Source organism: Clarias gariepinus, chromosome 5 (genome assembly GCF_024256425.1).
Source record: "Clarias gariepinus isolate MV-2021 ecotype Netherlands chromosome 5, CGAR_prim_01v2, whole genome shotgun sequence".
Classification (NCBI taxonomy): Eukaryota; Metazoa; Chordata; class Actinopteri; order Siluriformes; family Clariidae; genus Clarias; species Clarias gariepinus.
Genome location: NC_071104.1, coordinates 6,541,670 through 6,561,905, shown reverse-complemented (window position 1 = coordinate 6,561,905; position 20,236 = coordinate 6,541,670). Strand labels below are relative to the sequence as shown.

The window sequence follows — 20,236 nt, the reverse complement described above, 5'->3', positions numbered from 1 at the left end:
GACAGCGAAAACGCAACAGCTCCGTGCACACATAACATGCATCTTGTGTCTCTTGTAAATAAATCATATATAATATATTAGTATATACACACTGAAATACGGTGTTCTCACAACGTCCAAATCACATAATATCCTGTATTTCGCAAAACATATCCTGGACATTAAGCAACGAACACCTGTAGTTTATTACTGCTGGAGAGACTGCAATGACAGTAACAGAGGTGTCACTTGACTGATCATGTGACAGAAAAAAGTGACGCAATGGGTTTGTCACAACATGTCAGGGGTAAAGGCTTCTAAAGTATGTTTAGATAACAGTTTTCAGATTAAGCATTTTTATCATTTTCTAATAGACAACCTTGTGTATCATGGAAAAATAATTTATCATATGTACAGTAAGTTTCCTACATGTACATACTAACATTCAAAGATATGAACATGGTGCAGTACAAGCCCAGGATGGCCGGACGCAAGCGTAAAAGCAGCTGCCATGAAGCTGGTACTGCTAAGTAGTGCTAAGCAATAACGATGGAGAGAAAAATGAAAATAATCGACAAAGTGGAGCGAGTTGAATCGTTCTACCTTCGGCATGATTCTAAAGAACACCGTACTATAATATACTATGTATAACCAATTGTGGTAATATCCTAGTACCTAGACAATGTTTGCTGTAGTAAAATGTTTGCTGTGGTTTGCGGTGGCTCAGTGGTACAGTGGGTTATACATATATCCATTTAGGAACTTCTGTAGTCCAACTAGGGACCGTGGAGGACTATGGTGACCATTTTAGGCTGTGTTAGGACCTCAACGTTTACGCACACAGTCACACACATAACGCCATTCGGAAACACCAATTAGCCTAACCTACATGTCTTGTACAAGGGTAAAACCCACCAAGAGCATGCAAACTCACTGATCACAGATCTCGAGGCAGGAATTGAACCTGGACACTGGTGGTGCAGAGCGACAGTGCTAACCATTACATCACTGTGCCGCTAGATATATAATATCCATATGTAATGACAATTATAACTCACCCACTCATTATCCATACCACATAATCCTGTATACAGGGTCATGGAAAGCCTGGAGCTTATCCCTGGAGACTTAGGAGGGGCAAAAGGAGAGGTAAACCCTGGACAGGATGCCAATCTATCGCAGAGCGCGCGCGCATACATACACACACACACACACACACACACACACTACTTGCAATATAGGAATGCTAATTAGCCTAATCGTCATGTCTTTGCACTGTGGGAGGAAACCGGAGTACTTGGAAGACCAACCAAGCACAGAACATGCACAAACTCCATGCACACGGGCGGGAATCGAACCCAGTGCAAACCACTAAGTCACTGACGAGCAGCTGAAAGATCAACAGCATTGTTTTATTTAAGTACGATCATTATCGTACATTTAAATAATAACAAATCCTTTATTAATACACACACCTGATGATAATTCGGTACAATTTTATTTGTATAGCCCTTTTACCAATTTCATTGTCGCATAGCAGCTTTACACAATCAAAAGAATTATTTATGTTTGTATGGAACGTGAATGTGTATGAATCAACATGGTCAGATAGTCCCATAATTGTGATGTATATGCCTTTTTGTTAATTGCAGGTTAAATTAAACACTTATGACTTCCAAATAATCAGATATCAATATATAATGTATAGCAATACATTTAGTATTTAAATTTTTACACATAGTTTTTCTTTTTCTGAAGTGTGAATACATTTTTTTTAGCTGACTCTGTATTACAGCATTATTATTATTATTATTGAAACTTTCTGTGAAAGCAGACATGTTGGTTTGACATCACGTGCCGAGCACGTGCTAAGCTGAGACCGCGTGCGGGAAGTCGAATGCGGCGGTTTATTTGTGCCGGCAGGGGGCGCAGGATAGTACAGTATAAGCAGGTCTGTCCGCGCTCATAAACAGAACACACCTTGAGTCGACGCTCGTGTTTTCATCACCCGCGTTCAAGACCAATCCCCGCCCCCTCTTTGCAGGTATTGGCTAGGCGCTGCTGAGTGACGTGTGTCCGCCATTTTGGCCGTGGTACTCACGGACCAATCAGAAGGCAGGGAGCGAGCTCGGTCGGAATGCGGATGGGGAAAAAATTTACTGGAGGTCGAGATTAAAATTTGCGAGTGATCGGACGGGGTGTCGGTGTTCAATAGTGCACAGGTCGAGCTCTGAGCTTAGATGTTCGGCTACAGGTAGAGATTAAAGCAGCTGGAGACTTTAATCCGGAGTGAACATGACGCTGCTCGGTGCTGTGCTGCGTGTTGTTGTTGTCTTGCTGTGCGTTTCCGCAGGGGGTAAGTCCACGCACTTAGATCATTTATACTCTTCATCATCATCATCATCATGAGTTAACTGTGTTTTAAAAAATCATGAAAGTGCAAACTTAGTGGTGGATTTAGACTCAATATTAAATAAATAATGAGACCTGATCAGCTGTGTGGCTTTAAGTCATCTGTCTAGTGGTTTTACTGGGAACACTGGTGTAACTTACACTGCTACAGGACTCACAACTGAGTCCTGAGTCCACTATATATATAATATACACACACACACAGTGTATATAAACATCAAACATCTTATCAGTTATCTGTTCCATTACTTTTGACCCTGTGGAAATGTGGATTGATTGATTTTACGGCTGTAATTTCCGAATAGGCGGCATGGTGGCGTAGTGGGTACCACCGTCGCCTGACCCACTGAACCGTGGTCCGGGTTCGATTTCCAACTCGGGTTGTGTGTGTGTGTGTGTGTGTGTGTGTGCATGGAGTTGTCATGTTCTCTTCGTGCTTGGTGGGTTTCCTCCCCATGCTCCGGTTTCCTCCTCCTTGAGTGGATGGATACATAGATAGAATAGTTTTATCACAGCAGAAGACTTTCCACTGGACTTCACACATCCAGAACACACACACACACACACACACACTCCTCAGGTCACCATGATTGTAACTCTGTACCTTACACTGGGCAGCAGGTTAAGTTTAAGGTCCAACACCTGGTCTGTTTCAGATTCTAACCCAAACCTATCACTGCTTTGATAATAAAACTGATAACCAAAACCAGTTTGTGACTTTGTCTAAAAGTCCCCAGCATTATTATAGTTTAGTAAAACTCTTGCCGCCTTATCCCACACGGATCTCGTGTTCCTCCAGTTATATTCCCTCTACAGTAGATGATGATCACGACACAGACACGACACTTCTCTGTGCAGTATATCAGTTTACTGATCAAATGTATCACACACTGCACACACTAATACATCTCTCCATCTCTACATTTGTTAATATTTGCATTAGCACAGCTGCTTTTATACTCTCATGTGTTAATAGTGAATTGATCAGACACTGCATTTACACACACCTAGGGTTTATTTTGCTGGATGCAGCTGGTTAGCATCACAACCAGGTTTGTCTGTGGTTTGTGCCCCAGGTGTTTTCTGCACACTTTTCCATCAATTTCTCAAGAGAATCACGACTCATTTTATTTATGTGATCAACACACTTTTATGGAGTATTTTTCCTAACATGGGTCTGACGAGTGTTCAGATGGAGAAAGATAAAGATAAATAATAGAGAACTCCGTCAAGTGTGCTAGAAATCTTGTCTGGTTGCTACAGAATAAATCACAAACATATTTTTTTTTCAGCTCACCTTTACCTCTTGTGCTCTATACCGCACTTGTGTTTTAATTTTTTTGCAACCAAATTCAACTCTCCTGTAAATAACAATTAAAAATTCGAAAACAAAATAACAAAACCCACAATAAAATAACAAATTGAAATTCGAAAAAAAAACTAAATAACAAATTGAAATTTAAAAACAAAATAACAATACCAAAAATAAAATAAATTGAAATTCGAAAACAAAATAACAAATCCCACAAAATAACTCATTTAAATTCTAAAACCAAATAACTAATTAAAAAACAAAGTAACAAAATTGAAAACAAAGTAACAAAACTGAAAAAACACAAATTCGAAAACAAAACGAATTGAAATTTTAGAATAAAATAACAAATCCTAAAACAAAACAAAACTGACAGCAAAAGAACAAATTGAAATTTGAAAACAAAATAATACATTAAAATTCGAAAAGCGCCACTTTTTGACCACTGCAGACCAGGAACGTCCCAGCAGTTTTTTTCGAGCTGCTCTGACCTAGTGGTCTAGACTTTACAATTTGGCTCATATCAGAGTCACTTAAATAGTTACACTTGCACATAAATAGTTTCAACTTCACACATGTAGGTCACACTGTGACCACGTGTGTGTGTGCACATAAAGCATTTTTAAAAAATGATTATTATTTTGTGTCCAAGTGTAGTGACTTCTTTAGTAACTGTACTGCAACAACGGCATCCATGCAGTAAAATAAGTGAAAAAGTCTGTAGCAGTGCGGGAGATGAATCTGTGATTCTGTGTGTGTCTGTGTGTGTGTACAGTCGTGGCCAAAAGTTTTGAGAATTACGTAAATATTGGAAATTGGAAAAGTTGCTGCTTAAGTTTTTATAATAGCAATTTGCATATACTCCAGAATTTTATGAAGAGTGATCAGATGAATTGCATAGTCCTTCTTTGCCATGAAAATTAAGTTAATCCCAAAAAAACCTTTCCACTGCATTTCATTGCTGTCATTAAAGGACCTGCTGAGATCATTTCAGTAATCGTCTTGTTAACTCAGGTGAGAATGTTGACGAGCACAAGGCTGGAGATCATTATGTCAGGCTGATTGGGTTAGAATGGCAGACTTGACATGTTAAAAGGAGGGTGATGCTTAAAATCATTGTTCTTCCATTGTTGACCATGGTGACCTGCAAACAAACGCGTGCAGCCATCATTGCGTTGCATAAAAATGGCTTCACAGGCAAGGATATTGTGGCTACTAAGATTGTACCTAAATCAACAATTTATAGGAACATCAAGAACTTCAAGGAAAGAGGTTCAATTCTTGTTAAGAAGGCTTCAGGGTGTCCAAGAAAGTCCAGCAAGCGCCAGGATCGTCTCCTAAAGAGGATTCAGCTGCGGGATCGGAGTGCCACCAGTGCAGAGCTTGCTCAGGAATGGCAGCAGGCAGGTGTGAGCGCATCTGCACGCACAGCGAAGCGAAGACTTTTGGAAGCTGACCTGGTGTCAAGAAAGGCAGTGAAGGAGCCACTTCTCTCCCCCCAAAAAAACCACCAGGGACAGATTGATCTTCTGCAGAAAGTATGGTGAATGGACTGCTGAGGACTGGGGCAAATTCATATTCTCCGATGAAGCCTCTTCATTGTTTGGGACATCTGGAAAAAGGCTTGTTCTGGGTCATGCCAACAGTAAAGCATCCTGAGACCATTCATGTGTGGGGTTACTTCTCATCCAAGCGAGTGGGCTCATTCACAGTTTTGCCCAAAAACACAGAATGGTACCAAAGAATGGTACCAAAACACCCTCCAACAGCAACTTCTTCCAACAATCCAACAACAGTTTGGTGAAGAACAATGCATTTTCCAGCACAATAGAGCACCGTGCCATAAGGCAAAAGTGATAACTTGGTGGCTCGGGGACCAAAAGGTTGAAATTTTGGGTCCATGGCCTGGAAACTCCCCAGATCTTAATCCCATTGAGAACTTGTGGTTAATCCTCAAAATGAGCTTGTTTTGATATACGAGTGTTTTGTTATACTGTACAAGCATGCTTCCAGAATGAATTATGCTCGCAATCCAAGGTTTGACTGTGCTATTGTATCGAGATAATCAGTGTTATTTTCTTCACAGTCAGTGTTAGTGGTCGGAGTTTTAAGGCTGATGAGGATGTGTATATCAGGGGGTTTGCGTGAGAAGGTACATCCTGTGTGCTGCTGCACGTTGCAATTAAAGCAGCCTGCCAAACCCACAGAGAGCACCACCATATCCTTAGGGGAGGATGTAACCTCAAACACAGAGTCACGAGATGAACAAACACAACTCTTCCTTACTGGATGCAACGTATTGCTCTTTTGTTTTTTGCATGCGTTAAAAGGTCAGCATCCTTTCTGTTGTCTAGGCGTGACGTTTCGGTCTCCCGCAGCTTCGACGCCAAAAATATGTTCAGTTCTGCTTTCTGCTGCTGACAGTGTTTATTTGCCTGGCTTGACATTTTCCTGTTTCTTTCTTGAAGCCACATTCATACACACACTGGAGTCCTTAGGTGTGGTTGGAAAACTTGTGTAGAATTACAGTACAAGAAACCAACACACAAGTTTGTTAAATTCTCTGTAATAGACATTCACACACATTAAACAAGCGCGCACACACACAGACTGATAATAACGGCGAAAACAATATTGTGTTGTAGGAATAGAAAATATTAGATATGAGCACGTGCAGAACATCGTGTCGAGGATGGAAAATTCTCATCCTTTATGAAACGGGAATATGCAAAATTAAATGACACAATGAGTAACAGGTCTGTTTCAGTTCACACACATGTTAAGTGCTTTAATTTAGTCTCCATATTACTGCCATGGATTTAACTAATTAAATACATGGGTGTAATCTGGAGACTAATTACATACAGAGACTAACAGCACGGAGTGTCATGTGCAGAGTGTCATGTGCTATGCAGAAGTCTATATTCTTACATTTGCAGAAATGAACTTCCCTATTTAACTCTAGACCATAGTACTGCTTTTTTTCATGCTTTCCGACCTCAGCTTTCTAACAACCTGGTCCGATTGTCCCTGTCCTTATTTAATGTAAAAAAATATAAAACAAAAAAAAATAACAGCAAATGCTTCAGACTTCAAAGGAATGTTACTCACTCACTCACTCACTCACTCATCTATACGGCTTTATCCTGTATTCAGGGTTGCGGGGGGCCTGGAGCCTATCCCAGGAGACTTAGGGCACGAGACGGGATACACCCTGGACTGGGTTCCAATCCATCACAAGGCACAAAACATTCACACTACGGGCGATCAGGGAACGCAAATTAGCCTAATCTGCATGTCTTTAGACTTTTGTGGGAGGAAACCGGAGTACCCGGAGGAAACCCACCAAGCACGGGGAGAACACGCAAACTCCATGCACACAGAGACGGGAAACGAACCCAGATCCTGGAGGATCCACTACGCCATCGTGCCGCTCCGAGATGTTAAACATCTAATTGAAATTCATGCAGAGATGATTTTCTCCTTTAGAGAGAGAGAGTGGGAAAGGGCGAGTGGGTCTGAAACAAGATGATTAGGGCCACTATAACAAATCATTGGAGTTCTAATGATTTAATCTCAGGAGTGTGTGCGCGTGTGAAGGGCTTCTGTAACGTCAGTCAGAGTGTCACTGCGAGTCAGGCAGGAGGGGAACTACAGGCTGATGGAAAATGCCTGATATTTCCCCACTTCTTCTTCTTGTAGCCTTGTAAGTCCCTGGCACCTAAACAACAACAAATTTTTGCTTTTGCATTAGTTAAATGTTTTTCTCTGCGACCGTTCAGCCACTATCTAACACACAGATATTGCACGGAATATAAATAAAGCAAAAATACCATTTTTAAATAAATGTAAAGGAATATATCTATATATTGATTTTTCATATTGGGCAACATATATTTCTAAAAAGAGTAATTAAAATAGTTTTTTAAATAAGAGTTAATGTCATGATTATTCGACATTGTCTAATGCTTTTAAGCAAATGTAAGTAAATATCTCATCATATGGCTGAATGGAAATGAGAAGTAAATGACAAACATTTGGGTGTATATCAGTGCAGGTAAGATTTCATTTCCTGTGCAGCAAGTGTGTGTGTGTGTGTGTGTTTGTGTGTTTGTGTGTCAGGGTGCAAGAGGAAGCGGCATGAAATGTATCTACTGCTGATCGTTCTTTTCTTTTGTTTTGTTTATTTGTCTCTGATGTTAAGACATTTTGTTGCTGCTCAAAATGTCAACACGGAAAACTGCAACGGAGCGTTCCTTCAATTCCCAAAGTCTTTCAACTTGTTGCAATGTTGTCATGTCATCACAATTGTTATTATTTTTATTAATTCATTAATTAATTTAGTGATCCAAGCTCATTGTTTATTATAACTGGGGAGGAATTGTCCTCACTCTCACGTAGGGCTGAAACGATTCCTCGAGTAATTTGATTACAAAAAATGATTGAAGCAAAATGTTCTGCCGCAAATTAATTTTAAAAGCTTGCGTTATGTTTTTACACACTTATTTGTTTGGCGTGCCACAGTGCGCTGCCGGATACAAGCCGCCAGTAAACACAGATGAGGAAGAAGTGCTTACGTCACCCACAAAGCAGGAGGAGACGCAAACAGTTAGCTTGCTTACCTTTCTTCATTGCGATCACATGCTCCTTTAAAGACTAGTGTGCACACACGTCCACCAGAGAGACATTTACACTCTGATGAAAATATTGACTTAAAACACAACGTATGGACTCTTGTTCCTGTCCATGGATTTTTGCATCCTAAATGTCATCACAAAACATTCCAATAAGAAGTCAGTAAAGGCTCATGATATGCCCGAGCTGTAGATTTCAAACTTTTAGTTCTGAAAGTTTAGTTGCACAACTTAGTGTTTTTGTATAATTATTGATTTTAATTCGTTTTTTTGATACTTAAAGTCATTTGAAATACCTTTTTTTTGGTGTTCAAGTCAACCAGGGACTTGAGATCATATTCTTGGTGAATGAAGACATAAAAGTGATGGACATTTACTGAAGACTTTAAGTGCAGTACGGTGATGAGACTCTTAGCCTTCAGTAAAACATTTAAACGTTTTTTTAAGGATAAGTGCATTAGTGTATCAGGGGATTATATCGAGAGATAAAGGGAGTTTTTACTCTCAGGACTGTCTTCTGTTATTCTGCACGACCAAAAGTCCTGGTTTGACTTGAACACTCTTCTTATGGTAACCTCCGATGTGTGTGTCTCCGCAGTGTGTGCTGTATTACCCGTCCCACAGAACGTCACCCTTCACGCGCTGAATATGAACTACGTGCTGAAATGGCGATGGGATCCAGATCTGACTCCAGACAGCGCAAGCAACGTGACTTTCACCGCACAGTACATAGCGTAAGATGATATCTGAACACTGCATCTAATTAATAGCTCCTGTGTGTGTTTTTTTTACATTATCATATATGATTTGCTTTATAAACACTTTTAATAACGCTAACAGGCAGTCCATTGTCTGACGCTGAGGCCGTGATATTACTTTACCGCAGGAAAGAAAAACACGCCTGATAAGAGCGCTAACACGCCGCGCACGCTTGTGGCTCTAAATAGCTTGGAAACGTGACAAAAGAGCTATTCACTGATTACGAATGTCATTGAGATGTCAAAGGGCTGGGATTACGTCATACAGCCGGCGTTGTATGGTTTATCTTTTAAGATGTTTTAAAATTCAATTTGTTTGCGTTATAAAGTCAGTAATGTCCATGCTGCATGAATGAAATCATAATCATGTTAGATTCACTTCACATTACTGAAATGTTAAACAGCGCCACAGCTTAGCACGTTTAGGGGTTATGTAAAACTTTTCCATACATGCGTGCAATTGTTTATTTATTATAATATTAATAAATGTTATACCAGAGCAGCTTGGAATTTACAATCTTCATCCAGTGAAAACCGAAGGAAATGACGCTCAACTCTTAAAAACTCAATTAAAAAAAATAATCACTCGATCCTAGATTGTTTTAAATATTAGAATTATTTAGTTGAATCTCAAATTACTTCTTATTTACGAAGAAGGTAATTTTTTATACCTTTTTGTCCAAATTAAGCTTTAGGATAAAGTATAAAAAAAAAAGAAGAAGAATTTTTGCTTGTTGTGTCCGCTGCCGGGTCTGATCATCCGGGAGAGACAACACACACAGGTGTGATGTGTGAAGATCTCTGTTTATTATCAACAAAGAGAGCGTGATTAAGCTCTTGGCCAGGTGCCCTGTGTCTCATACTGTACAAGCCCAACGTCTAAAGGAGCACAGAGTGTCCGATAAGAGACATGGAGAGACGTGGAGACATGAAGGCGGACTGGAGCTGTTTGGATGTCCACCCAGACTACGGGACGTTTTACTGTCACATCAGGAGTCAGGAAGCAGACTGAGTGGGGTGTTTTCTAGGCATAGGAACCTGATCAAGTTCTAAATATTTACAAAGCCTGAGTAAGTTAAGGAGTGGCGTGTGTCTAATAAAAACTGAAAAACAAACGAAACGCCCTCTTAACTCGTGGAGACGGATGTGCCCGCGCGCAGCTTGCTTTAGATCGCTCAGGATGCAGATAGATTTGATTGTTAAATCTCTAACACTGGCTGCGCACCTTCGAAAACCCATCCCACACAGAAACCTGGTCAGGCTGTACGGGACCAACATGGACATGTCCAATTTGCAAGTCGAACGTCATTCCAGTCCCTCATGAAAATTCCTGTCAGGACTGTGCGAGTCAAGGTGGACTGGAACGACTTGAAAATTGCTGATTGATTGAACTTAAAATGACTTCAAAACGACACTAAAGCCGGGCGAGTTTCAGTCCAAGTGCTGTGAGACTGCGAACTTTATACGTGCTGATTTTTCCCAGCAGCTTTTTGACGGGTTGCCCGCACCACACACACTTCCCGGGAGTAATCCCTAGTGTAAGTGTGTAAGAGTCAGCATGCTCCGCGCATTTCTTTTCTCCGTGAAGCGTGTGTAAATAAATCAGTCGCTCTGTTTGTCTTTAGTAGCTGCTCGCGGCTTACCGCTAACCTATAGCTGGCTAGTCTTCATCTTTTTCTTATTGATGACTGTGTTTAGTAAATATCACTAGAAATCTGTGTGCCATTGTGAATCAGTGTGTTTTTTAAATTTTTTTTCCTTCTTATCGCAAAATTTCCAGGAAGTTCAAATTGAAAAGGCCGAAGAACAAGCAGAACTGGACGTCTGTGTGCGAGTCGACGTCCGAGCGCGTCTGCGATTTTACCTCGGTAGATCTGCACTATCTGGGCATGTGGGTGCTGCGCGTGAGGGCTCAGAGCGGGAAAAACGCTTCGTCCTGGGTGAAGACGGAGTTCTGCCCTGACCAAGATGGTAAGACTTTACTCGTTCGTTTCAGAGAGAAGAATCGGCACGAGGCTTCAGCGATGTAGATTACAAATGAAATGTCATGTTAATCAGCTTCAACTTCAACATGTCAGTTCCTGCAGATGATCTGTTCGTCAGTCTCAGCCCTTTATCAGGGATCTTCCTGGTGTTTGAACTAGAAGTACACCAAGGACACTCTGACTGGATGACACACACACACACACACACACACTTGGCACAATATAAAACTGGTTTAGTGACTCTGACTTTCTAGATGAAGGACTAATTCTTTCTTCTGCCAAGTGATTTTGACATAAAATAACCTCATACGACAACAAAGTGAGCTGAAAATGAAATCATCAGCAGATTCATTGTGCTGCGTAATCTCTCTCACTCTCAACATCCTTATTGTCTTTTTTTTTTTTTTTAAGGTGTGGTGTCTTATTTTAGATTTAATTGTCTTGCTTTAGATTTAATTGTCTTTATATATATATATATATATATATATATATATATATATATATATTTATTTTAACAAACCTGTGCGTGTGTGTGCCAGTGTGTAAATGAGTCAGAGACCTGTAGACGTGGATCTTTATGGGTTCGTTAATCCTGTGGTTGTGTAACAGAGTCCCTGAGTGTCCTGTGCAGCCTTTACTTTTGAAATATAAAGCACACGTCTGCAAATATAATTTCGTATCGTTAATAAACCCCAGGCATCAGCTTTATTTCGCCGTCCATTGTTTAATAAGGATTTCTGGGGTTTATAAACTAAAACCTGGAAATCCCAGCTCTAATTTCATACGCTCTTTTGCTGTTTAACCCGCTGCATTACTGTGTCTCTGTTCACACTAATAGCTGACAGAACGTAACCTTATCTCTGAACCCACACAGCTGCCATCGGGCCGCCCTCCGCGCTCAACGTCACGCCCGTCAGTGGCCTGCTGCAGGTTACCATCACAGACCCACTGACCATCAAGAACAGCTCCATGAAGGAATACCTTCCTAACATGTACTACCTTATAGAGTACTGGAAAAGGAGTCCTCTAACAGAGGTACACACACACACACACACACACACACACACACACTGATCACTCCCATGTTTCAGGTGAACACACAGTGGAGGTCATGCTGAGGATTAGTGTTTTTTCTGTATCATTGGCCTTTTGATTCTTTCACTTCTCAAATATGATTTCAATAAATAATCCCCCCATCTCTACACCCTGACCGCAACCTTCAAAACACGCACAGCTGCACCCTGGTTTTTTTTTTTCTTTTCTTTTGTTTCCTCTTTTGTTTTTACTTTCTGCGACACAACCACCACCACCCGTCACGTTTAGAAATGGCTCGGATTATTTAATCAGATCTACTTTGAGTACAAACTCTAATCAGAATTAAATGTGAGTGTTACAGGTCATGTGGGTTTAGCTCCAGCAGCTCTGGGTAGCGTTCACATAAACCATCGTCATCTCTGTGATGTTTGGCCCTGGAATGATTGTTGGTGCCAGTTTGATTAGTGCTGGTATGATTATTACTGTTAGTATTATAATCTCATGAGATTACATACTCTGGAGTTTACACAGTACGGGGGAGTCGGGTAAAAACCCTCAGTGAGCAGCAGGCGGGAACACCCTGAGAGTAACAGGCTGTTTTGAGATGACACACAGGCTACAGTAACTCAGATTCCCACCCTGTACAGTTATTGTGGTGAGCAGCTCACATGTCGACACCCGAGTCAGACGACCTGCAACAGTAGGAGGCTGAGACGAGCCTAGCTGAGACGAGCTGAGCCGAGCTGAGACTGCAGCGAGCACAGGATCACCAAAACGGGACGGTTTTAAGACATCGTCCGGTCTGATGAATCTGATGAGCGTAGGGTCAGAAGGTGGATTGGTGGAGGTGGTGTACAGTAACGATGTGGGAATGTCTTCGTTGGAATCAATAAAACTGTAGCAATCTTTAGATAATTAAATTCCACAAGTATTCACGCTGATCTGAAAGGTGTATAATTCCATCATATATATTATCAGTTAAATACAGTATGATTCACTCGAAAGAGGCCCCGAATATTCTGTGATGACTCTCAGTATGATGAAGCAATCCGAACCAAAGAAATACGGCCCGTACCTTGACATAAGTGTAATCCATAGCGTTACATGCGATGCTGACACGTCGACACATTTCAACATGTTCCTGACTGTATCAGTAAGGATGTCCGTTTCTGCACCCGTAGAATATAAATGGAATAATCCGCCCCCAGGGTTCGGTACAGTGGGAGATTCAAAGCATTAAGGCGCAACTGGAAAAATTTCTTCAGAAATTTCTCTGGTATTTTGATCATGTTTACACAGACCAGAGTACCAAAGAAATGCTTCTAACATCCCGTGGAAACCGTGCCCGGCGGGGGAGTTGGGTGGGTGAGGGGACTCTTCCCAGTGTTCCTAATAATGTGCCTGCGAGTGTGTATTAATGCTGAAATTACAGGTACTGTATTACAAACATCATTTAATTTTCTTTTGTGTATTTAATCCTCTAAAAAGATTTCCTGGTCTCTGTCTAATCAGCTCGCTTATCTGGCGTAACATGATCCTTATAGCTTGTGTCACATGTTTTTTATTTCCCTGAGCCTCCCCGAGCTGGATTGCGGTTTGGAAACCAGTTTATCTCCATGCCTTGTTAATAAACAGAGTAATAAGATAATTAATCGCACTTTGAGACTCATTCAGGCTCTTTTCTATTTTTAAACCCTCGAGTGGTCCTGCATCGTGTCCTGCTAAGGTCCAAAATAATCCATCAGGTCTCTGAGATTTCTCTCTGTCTCACTTTCGCTTCGCCTCCGTCTCTGTCCCTACAGAAGCCTCATAACAACATAACGACGACCAATAATCTGGTGATCCTGCCCGATCTGGAGAGCTGGACTTGGTACTGTGTGAGAGTCAAGTCTTTGGATGACTATTACAGGAAGCAGAGTGTTTTCAGTCCCACCTACTGCACTCAGACCGACGGTAAGTCCGTACCGCAAGTATAGAAAGGCTAATGGACGTAGGGTTTCATTGTTACTTTGTTTTTAACAAAGCAATACACGGAATGTTGTTATAAGGGCAGGAGGGCAAGGATCCCATATTCTCCCCTTCTTTTTAACCGCGCTTGTTAAACATCGTAGACTTTGGATTTGTTTGCTGTGTGGACGAGTTTACAGACCAGTGCCGGACAGGTAGAGACGAGAGGGGAAGGTGAACAAACCTTTGGAAAGGTTCATTTCTAGGTATAAAATCTTGCTCAAACAGATTGAGCAATACATTAATAAATAAATGACTAGATTTAAAACAGTTTTTTTGCCGCAGTTTGTTTAGAAACCGATCTGAAACGGCCAAAACACACCACATGATTAGTTCACCTCCTGAGGGACTTGTTTTGCTCCAAACACAACCATTCCCTCAGGTCAAACTCTACAGATACAGAAACCTTTAAGCCCGAGGAAGATGAACCTTTAAATATAAACTTTTTTTAGTTTTAAGTTGAAACAGTAATTGTGCCTTATTTTTTTCAAGCCCTCTGGTACATTAACAGTATCATCAGTATCATCCTATTGTGTAAGGATTGCACTTGTGTCATAAGGTCCGTGCATTATACAGTCATCATAGTGGAACGTGGGAGTGCCACGACGCCCTGGCTTTATCTAGGTGTGATGCCTGTTTTGCAATAATAACACACTGCTATTTATGGATGTGATGCATTTTATTCGTCAAGGAAACTTATCATATAAATGCCTTTGGTAGTAAATGATCTGAGATTATATTATATATATACTGTATGTACCTGGACTAGAAGAAAGATGGAAAAGAAGTCATGATTAGCATGATGGGTAAATTCACTTCGGTATTTGCAATTCCTTTACATAAAATTTGGAAAGCAATCCTCCAATTCTGTCTCTGTAAACCAGCAAAATGTGAGACAAGTGAGACGTTTCAGGATAAGACCTGATTTTTTTAAACGTCGTCATTTGTTTCTACTGTTATAAACTTTATTATTTAAAGTAAAATAAAAAAAAGAAATAAAGTCTATAACAGTAGAAACAAATGGCAACGTTTAAAAAAAAAAAACATTTGGTATAATGGTTCGATACAGTACGTGCACTTGGGGCTTAATAATTAATGAAACTAAGTAAATGTTAGGAGGATATTGACCCAGGGTTCGATTAATAATTCTGTAGCTTTAACCACGATGCACTTGTGTCAAGTGGAGCAAGATGTACAGAGTGCAAGTTAGACGAGGAGACGTGCTGCAGTCACCATCACACACACTTTAAACACAAAAATCCATGTTGTTTTGTTACCCATAAGCCCTCTGTAGGGTCAGGAATCGGTCATTACAGCTTTCAGTCTGTTTGTTACGCCGCTCTGACGCTAAACCTCACCTAACCTAACCTCACCTCACAGACACAAACTGTGCCAGAGTGCTGTTAACGCAAAGTGTGCTTTATACACACACACACACATGCAATCAGCTGAAACCAGAATGAAGCTCCAGGATTATGTGTTTAACATTCGAGAGAAGAGCAGATCTGTGTGTTTTCGAGCTGAACTGCACGTGATCCAGACGTGTAGACTGTAAACGTGTTTCAGTAAAAACAATATAAAAAAAAACCCCACATGATTTCTAGTTTGAAATTCTGGTCTTAACTGTAAAACTCAAGTTCGTATCAGCTTTATACACATCAATCGCTTGCGTTCGTCTGTTTCATTGTCGAGAACATTTCCTGTAACGAGTGAAATCTGTGTTTCAGGTCAGACCCCATACTGGCAGATTGTTCTGTACTTCCTGTTGTCGTTGGTGCTGTGTTTCCTGATGTTTCTGGCGCTTTGCTTGTTCATCATCCGAGTGGTAAAGATCGTCAAGAGCACCTTCTATCCCTCGGTCCTGCTGCCTGCACACTTCCATGAGGTACAAGCGGTAAAAAAAACACTTTTTTTTATGTTTGCAATCCAACAGAATTTTGTACAGGTTTCATTTTTAAGATTCAAGCAGGTGATCAGTTTGGACGAAGACTGACGTGTGTAATGAAAATAACTGAAATGCTTACAATACCATGCATCATTTCCTTCTCTCTTTTATGCACACCTGCACGGTCCCCTCCGGGCGCGTCCTCCCACTCATATGGACGTGTCTCCGCCGAGTCATTATAACGCTCCACATTGGCTTCAGATCAGACCCACTCGTGATTGGCAGATCGTAATTAAGATGCTTCATGGCATGTAGGGGGATATTATTACCTCTTCTTTTAACTACAGAGTCGGTAAATGATGGCAGGTTAAAGGAAATGATTCGGCAGAACCAAAGGGATGAGGGCAGAGTGGGAAAGTTCCCCTTTTTGGGCTGCACCAAAACAACGGATTTCCATCTGATCAGCAATCCAGACATGTCGTTAAGGTTTAATGGGACGCCTTTCTCAGAGCAAAATAGCATGTTGTATTACGTGAACTGAACAAAAAGATGTTTAGATTTTTCTGCATTTGACTTTGATCTGAATCCTTAAAGGATTTATAATGCTTTATAAGGTTTTCTTCACTGCAGATTATTTTGGTTGCATTTTTCAAATCAAAATATAATTCAGGCGTTTAAAATTCAATACAAAAAAAAAGGTCTTACCAAATGGCTTTACAAAAATATTTTAAAATATGTTTTAAATACCGTCTTCGTCATTTTTCAACCACAAAGTCCGGTCTTCACATCCAGGATATCACAGGAAGAGCAATGGATTGCCGATTGCCGCACTCCGTTCCACAGTGTACTTTAAAGTGTGCACTTTCAAGCATTATAAATGCATTCATTCAGATCGAATTGAAAGCTTTTGTTCCATCCGTCCATCCCATGTGCACCAAAAACATTGCAGCCAAAACATCGTGCACATGTAATTGAAACACAGACCCGGGGTGAGAGTTGAACCCGGACTCTGGAGGTGGAAGGCGACTGTGCTAACCACAGAGACACCAACGATCGAGTTTTTCTTCAGGTCATGTGATTCAACATGCTATTTTGGGTTGGGGGATTTTGCCACTGTTACACTTCCATACTCTAGCCTGAAACTGTTCAGACTTTATTTATTTTAAGGGACTGAATCTTGTTTGGAGTTTCTTTTTTTCTTTTCTTATTCAGTGCAGTTAAAAGCTGAAAACGTGTCCAACTTTCTAATGATTTGCGTAAAATCGCTGGATAATTCGGTTTTCAGTCTGAAGTCCTGCCCTGTTTGAAAACGACTTTAATCCCTGAAGAGTAGAGTTTAAGTCTTAGCACCAGGCATTCAGCATCATAAGTCCAGGGAAATGATTAATCTCTTAATTGTGGGAGAATTTCTTTTTATTTTGTACAGACCGAGTCAGCCAATCCGGTTTCCTCCCACAGTCCAAAGATATGTAGATTAGGCTAATTGGCGTTCCCAAATTGCGTGTAGTGTGTGAATGAGTGTGTGAGTGTGTGTATGTGTGTGGCCTGTGATGAATTGGCATCCTGTCCAGGGTGTACCCCGCCTCACACCTTAAGCCTCCTGGGATAGGCTCCAGGTCCCCGCGACCCTGAATACAGGATGTGGTATAGAGTGTGTGAGCCAAAATAATGTATACACACTTAAGGAAAAAAAAAATTGTCTATTATATTAACATGATATTAATAATATCATCACCACCACATTAATATCATTATAATATTATGATATACACTATATGTCTAATGTGTAGCAATAGATTTAGTATTAAAATATTTACGTTTTCCTGAAGTGTATAGACATTTTCTGCCTGATTCTGTGATATAATGTTTATTTAACTTATTTAACCCGTGTTAATAATTGACGCTGGTGTGGACTCTGGCCTCCTATCAGAACTCTCAGGGTTTAACAGTTCTTAATGTGAATGTCGATAGGACCTACAGTACCTGGAAATGCAGTTTCAGTTAGTTTTACGGCCATATAACACTCGAGTAACGTGAACATGTGACCAATATTTGCTTATTTGTTGATTTCGTGTTGGAGTTGTTGTTCTTCGCGTTTATTTATCATGTTTCACGTGACGCGTCATGTCTAGTGATGGTATCATGACAGTCTACATGGAGACTTTTTTTAAAAATAATTATCACAGAGTAGTTTTATTTGTGACAAGTGTATACAAAAATTTATTTACTTTTTTTTTGGGGGGGGGGGGGTTGTGGTACATTCCTGCTGTAAACTAATGCTTTCAGTGCTCGCAGTGCATTTATTTCTCGTCTGCGTTATGTTTGTGTTTCAGTACCTGTGTGACCCGGGCAGCTCGGAGACGCCGCACTTGTTGAGCACGGAGTCGGAGCTGGAGATCTGCTGCGACAGCCCCGAACTTCTGATTCCTGACCCCAAGGTCCCTTTTGTCCCTGAGGTCAGCGAGGTTATTTTGGAGGTCCACCTGCCACCCAGGACCGTGGAGCCAGGGATCAGGTCGCACAGTCGCCACAGCAGCTGCGATTCCGGTGTTCACTCCATGGAGGGCTCGAGCCAGAGCCAGAGGCAGAGCGAGTTTGGAGAAGTGAAGATGGAAAAACTGGGAAAGACGATAAGAATGGACGAGCTGGACGAAGGAGTGCAAGACGTGATCGTCTGATCTGGCAGAAATCAAAACGGCCTTGAATCGGCTTTCATGTCCGTTTAATTTTTTTCCCATGCAATCTGTCTTCTGCATCTGCTTCCTGCAGAAACATAAAAAGACTCACAAACTATAACCCCCTGTTAGGAGGGATGGTTAGAGTGAGCTGATCTCTCAGTGAAAGCACTTAGTTTTATCTTTTTAATATGGAGTCGGAAGAAAAAGTCAGCCGCCCATACTGATTTCTCATAACAGTTTAAAGATTTGCTTTTTAACACATCATGTTTTCTTCCGGCAGTTACTCGTATCAATCTACACATTACTGATGAAAAAAAAAAAAAAGCAGCGTGGATAAAAAGTCTGGATTCAAAAGGCAGAAGTATAATAGAGCACCCCATAATGTAATATAATGTAAATTACTGCAGATGCTCTAACTGACGGCCTCTGACTTCAGTGCGCTCGTGTCGAATGATGAACATTTCTTAATGTATCAGAACTGTATAGAAACATTTTCCTCCATTAGTGCAGCGATTCTGTATCCCTGAGCCCGAATCTGATCGACTACTGACTCCAGTACTACTGACTTCTGTTGTAAAGTCGTCTAAGGGCTGAAATAAAAGAAAGAAATCTGCGAAAGTGCAGATGGATGCAGACTTCTGTGCCGCACTGGAAATGGCACATATGGCAGAAAATTGGCATTAAAGATCTTAAGGGGTAATATATAATGTGAAGTTGGGAACTGTTTGCTTCTTAATGTACTGTATAAACAGTTGAACCTGTCGGAGCCACAATGTCATGAATGTTTTTTTTTTTTTTTTTTTTTTTTTTTTTACATTTTACATGTTATGTGATATACTTGTATATTTCATAGGGTTTTGCATATTTGTAGGTGTGTCTGATGGTTTTTTAAAGGCTCCTGAGATTATGATTCTTATAGAATCTGATGTTATTAACCTCATAGATTACTTTATTCATTCGTTTTATTTACATTTCTTACATTTCGTCTTAGAGCGCCGTATGGCACTTGAGTCTTCTCTTAACACAAAGTGACTTGTACAAGTACATATATAATCATTTTATCATGTGGATTACTAAATGTTTCAGATGTAAGGTTCTTCAAAATACATACATACATATATCCATACAAGACAATATAATCAATGCATACTGCACATTTTCCCGCTGTTCCAAGCTGCTAGGGGTTGAGGTCCTTTTGCGATGCAAAATAAAGTAGAGGATTTGCAAAAGAGTGCCTCCTTTCTGTGTGTGCGTTTCTTCACCTCTGCTTGGCACCTTTTCACTGTGTCTACATATAAACTCTTTACATCACTCTGTGTACAGAATGTTGAGATGTGATGCCTGGTTAATTAGAGCAGGGAGTGTTGATTAGTGGAGTGCTGTTCAGTGACTAACAGTCGGCTAACCAGTTTGTCTTCTGCTGTTTTATTCTCTCATGCATTTACAGTATGTCAATAATCTGTCCTCTGTGCTCTGATTAAACAAGTAATATGATGATGATTTTTCTGTAACAAGCTATCACTTCACCAATCTGAGCAAAAAGGTCAATTA

General features: G+C 40.6%; 1 protein-coding gene across 1 annotated transcript; it reads left to right on the top strand.

Moving 5' to 3' along the window:
* The first annotated feature begins 2,103 nt into the window (after positions 1-2,103).
* On the top strand, positions 2,104-19,914 carry LOC128523881 (interferon alpha/beta receptor 1b-like). Its single transcript, XM_053496054.1, has 7 exons — positions 2,104-2,335; positions 8,936-9,071; positions 10,876-11,066; positions 11,955-12,115; positions 13,918-14,068; positions 15,850-16,007; positions 18,341-19,914. Exons 1-7 carry the CDS (start codon positions 2,275-2,277, stop codon positions 18,683-18,685), a joined length of 1,203 nt encoding a protein of 400 aa, XP_053352029.1. The 5' UTR covers positions 2,104-2,274; the 3' UTR covers positions 18,686-19,914.
* Positions 19,915-20,236: the final 322 nt, after the last annotated feature.